The sequence below is a fragment of the Pyricularia grisea genome (assembly GCF_004355905.1).
Source record: "Pyricularia grisea strain NI907 chromosome Unknown Pyricularia_grisea_NI907_Scaffold_2, whole genome shotgun sequence".
NCBI classification, from domain to species: domain Eukaryota; kingdom Fungi; phylum Ascomycota; class Sordariomycetes; order Magnaporthales; family Pyriculariaceae; genus Pyricularia; species Pyricularia grisea.
Genome location: NW_022156717.1, coordinates 800,975 through 803,820, shown reverse-complemented (window position 1 = coordinate 803,820; position 2,846 = coordinate 800,975). Strand labels below are relative to the sequence as shown.

Here is a 2,846-nt window from a genome sequence, read left to right as displayed (position 1 = left end):
ATCTTCAACCTGGAGTACTTCGTAAGGGTTATCAATCGAATGTTCGACTCAAAATCAGCGCGCAAATCTTAGATTGCAACCATGGTTATCTACCGAGTTGCACCTTTACTGCTGGAGCTTCCTCATTGTGTTAAACCAGGAATACATGTTCTTTGTCTTGATTCAAGCAAGCTCGTAAAAGAACTTCTTTGTTGCTCATTGATTCTGGACGTTTTTGCTTTGTCACCAAATTCTTTGTTAGAAATTTTCAAAGAGTTTGATTATCGTGCTTTCAGCCTACATAATGCTCGTGAATCCTCCTCCAACTCGATGGCAAGTTCCAAATGTGAGCTGCAAACCAAAATCAAACAATACTATATTTTTTACTTTCCATCCCGTTCCCCCGATCTCACGTATTTCCTCTGAGAATACAACAGTAACAAACATGCCCCTCCTCCAAGTATCATGGGAAAAGCTCAACCTGCACCGCAGGCTCCAATACCGCAGGCTGGTCAAAAGGCTACAAAGACTCCCTAGCCCGCCGGTTGACACCTTGCCACTCCTGCCCAAAGCCCCAACTCACGAACCAAAAGCCCGTCGCCCATCATTGTGTCTGGTTGACAATCCTCCACAAGCTTGGCTGCGTGTCGTTCTGGCCGAGGGCACCAAGCCCGCGACAGTGCCAGCCTACTCACACTATCAACCGAGGTCGCCGGCCAGATTCACGTTTGCTCCGGCACCTTTGAGCCCGATTGACTGGAGTCGACAGGGGCGACAGGCTGGAGCATGAGGCGCGTCAGAGGTTGTTTCCGATCTCTTTTGTTTCTTGTTCTAGAAAGTTAGTTCTTCCGTCTTCAATCTACTAGTATTTATGTTTTCCATCATGCATAATAAAACATAGTTGTGGAATTTCCCACCTTGCACTGGCCGCTGGTTGTGGCCCTCGTACATGGCTTGTGTATCGTTTGACCACTTATGAATGACTTTGCAACCATACTAACCTGATCGCACTAAGTGTCCACTGTACCAAAAGCTATCGCGACATAAGACCGTTCCCGCACTCCGGAATCCTGCGGTAAATCTCGCCTGGGATGACACCAGAGCAGGAATTGAGGAGTACTAAAGTTCCAACTTTACGCTCGCAAATCGCCAGCATGGCTTTGTAATACAAGACAAAAGTCTCCATTATTTCTTAGGACAAAAATTGTCTACAAGGCAAGGGAGAAGAAGTACAGATAAAAGATGCTTGCTAGCTTAAAGTTCCTCCAAAAAATCCGTTTTTTTTGATACATGTCTAATCCGCCTTGTTTTCAAATTTAAACCACACTAAACCGCAATAAGCTGCCACCAACTCCCCTCAACTGTATTAATAACTAATTTTGAGGGGCCTTAGCTCGCTCGAAACGTTGGTCTTTATATGCGTTGGTCTTTTCGAATTCCTCAAATGTATATATAGCAAATATCCAAGCGTCGGGAATTTCATACTTTTTAGTTTCAAGCTCGCAATCGCTATCAAAGTCTAACGTGAACCAACGTCCATAATTTTTAACCCAAAAATGCAAAGACTGGGTTGGATCGAAAATCGTATAGCCGAGAACTTTAAGACCACCGTCGGTATAAATGTAAACGACGCATTCTTGAGCTGCAACGGTTGGAAAAAAAGCTGCGGCGGCGATAAAAGCAACGGTAAAAACGTTACCGGCCTGCATTGTAATGGTTTTTTGGGTAAATAAATGGTTTCTGGGGCAAAGGAAAGTATGAGAAACAAACGGAAAAAGTTAATTATAACGTGCTTTTTAAAGAAAGAGAGCGTTAAAATGTAACAAGCAAAATGCACGAAGTTTGGGTATTAATATTATATTTGTTGTTATAAGAAATAGACTGTGTTAAATATTTTGTAAAAGAGAACCCAAATTAGAAACAAATGCCAGTATATTCTTAGTTTTTTATTATAACTTTATAGTCGCTAAAAACAATCAATATTATTTTTATAAACTCGAGCAAATTAATAGAGCCGTTGCCGTGGATAAAAATATAACGGAGCTTAGGTTATTAATACGACAGGAATAAAATGCATTATATAATTAATGTTGGCCTATTAATATATTTAGTTTTGGCCTATATATATTATATCAAATTAGCTACCCGAATTGGTTGTGTACACAAGTCGTTTATAAATAGCCCGACGGATTAAAGGGCCCTTACAGGGCTTTACCTCCACTTGTAACTTCGTTGTGTAGTTTTTGTAATAAATTAACAGAATGAAGAGTAAATTTATCCATATTGGTACAGGTGCACCTCTGGTTTAATCCCGGCATTTAGGCCCTTTACTCCATTTAATAATACCATGTTTAATCTAATTTTAATTATGGTAGTAATAAACGCGTATTAAAAAGATTGGTTGCTTTTATATTAAATAAATAAAATAAAAACCGGCAGTCGCGCGGTCATCATAGTAAAAATAAGCAAACAGTAACGCAAAAGGTGGTACAATAAGTGGCTTTTAGCAATCTCTTTTTTTCTCTTTTTTATAAAAGAAAAGGAATAAAACCCTGTGCAGGCGGGTTAAACGGGTGGTAAATAGCCTAATAAATACGGGCCTTTTTGGGCTAGTGGTTTATCATTATATGTATCGGTAATTATTCGCATTGGAGGAGTGCCCATTTGGTAGTAGTTTAGTGTTTTATTATAGTGAAATAATTGCACCACTTGTCTACTTTAAACCACAATAAGCTGCAACAAGCTGCCCTTAGCTGTGTTACGATCAAGATATCGGGATAGCCTGTTCTTATGATAAAGTACAGTGGGTTAAAGCAATTAAACGTCAAATCGGGTAACTTGATATTCTTAATAACTGGCGTGAAGTT

General features: G+C 39.8%; 1 protein-coding gene across 1 annotated transcript; it reads left to right on the top strand.

Moving 5' to 3' along the window:
- Positions 1–424: 424 nt before the first annotated feature.
- Positions 425–769, top strand: PgNI_02815 (uncharacterized protein; the record flags this gene model as incomplete). The annotated part of the gene is made up of 1 exon (XM_031122872.1): positions 425–769. The coding sequence occupies one exon, from the start codon at positions 425–427 to the stop codon at positions 767–769; it is 345 nt and encodes a 114-aa protein (XP_030985608.1).
- Between the last annotated feature and the right edge of the window lie 2,077 nt (positions 770–2,846).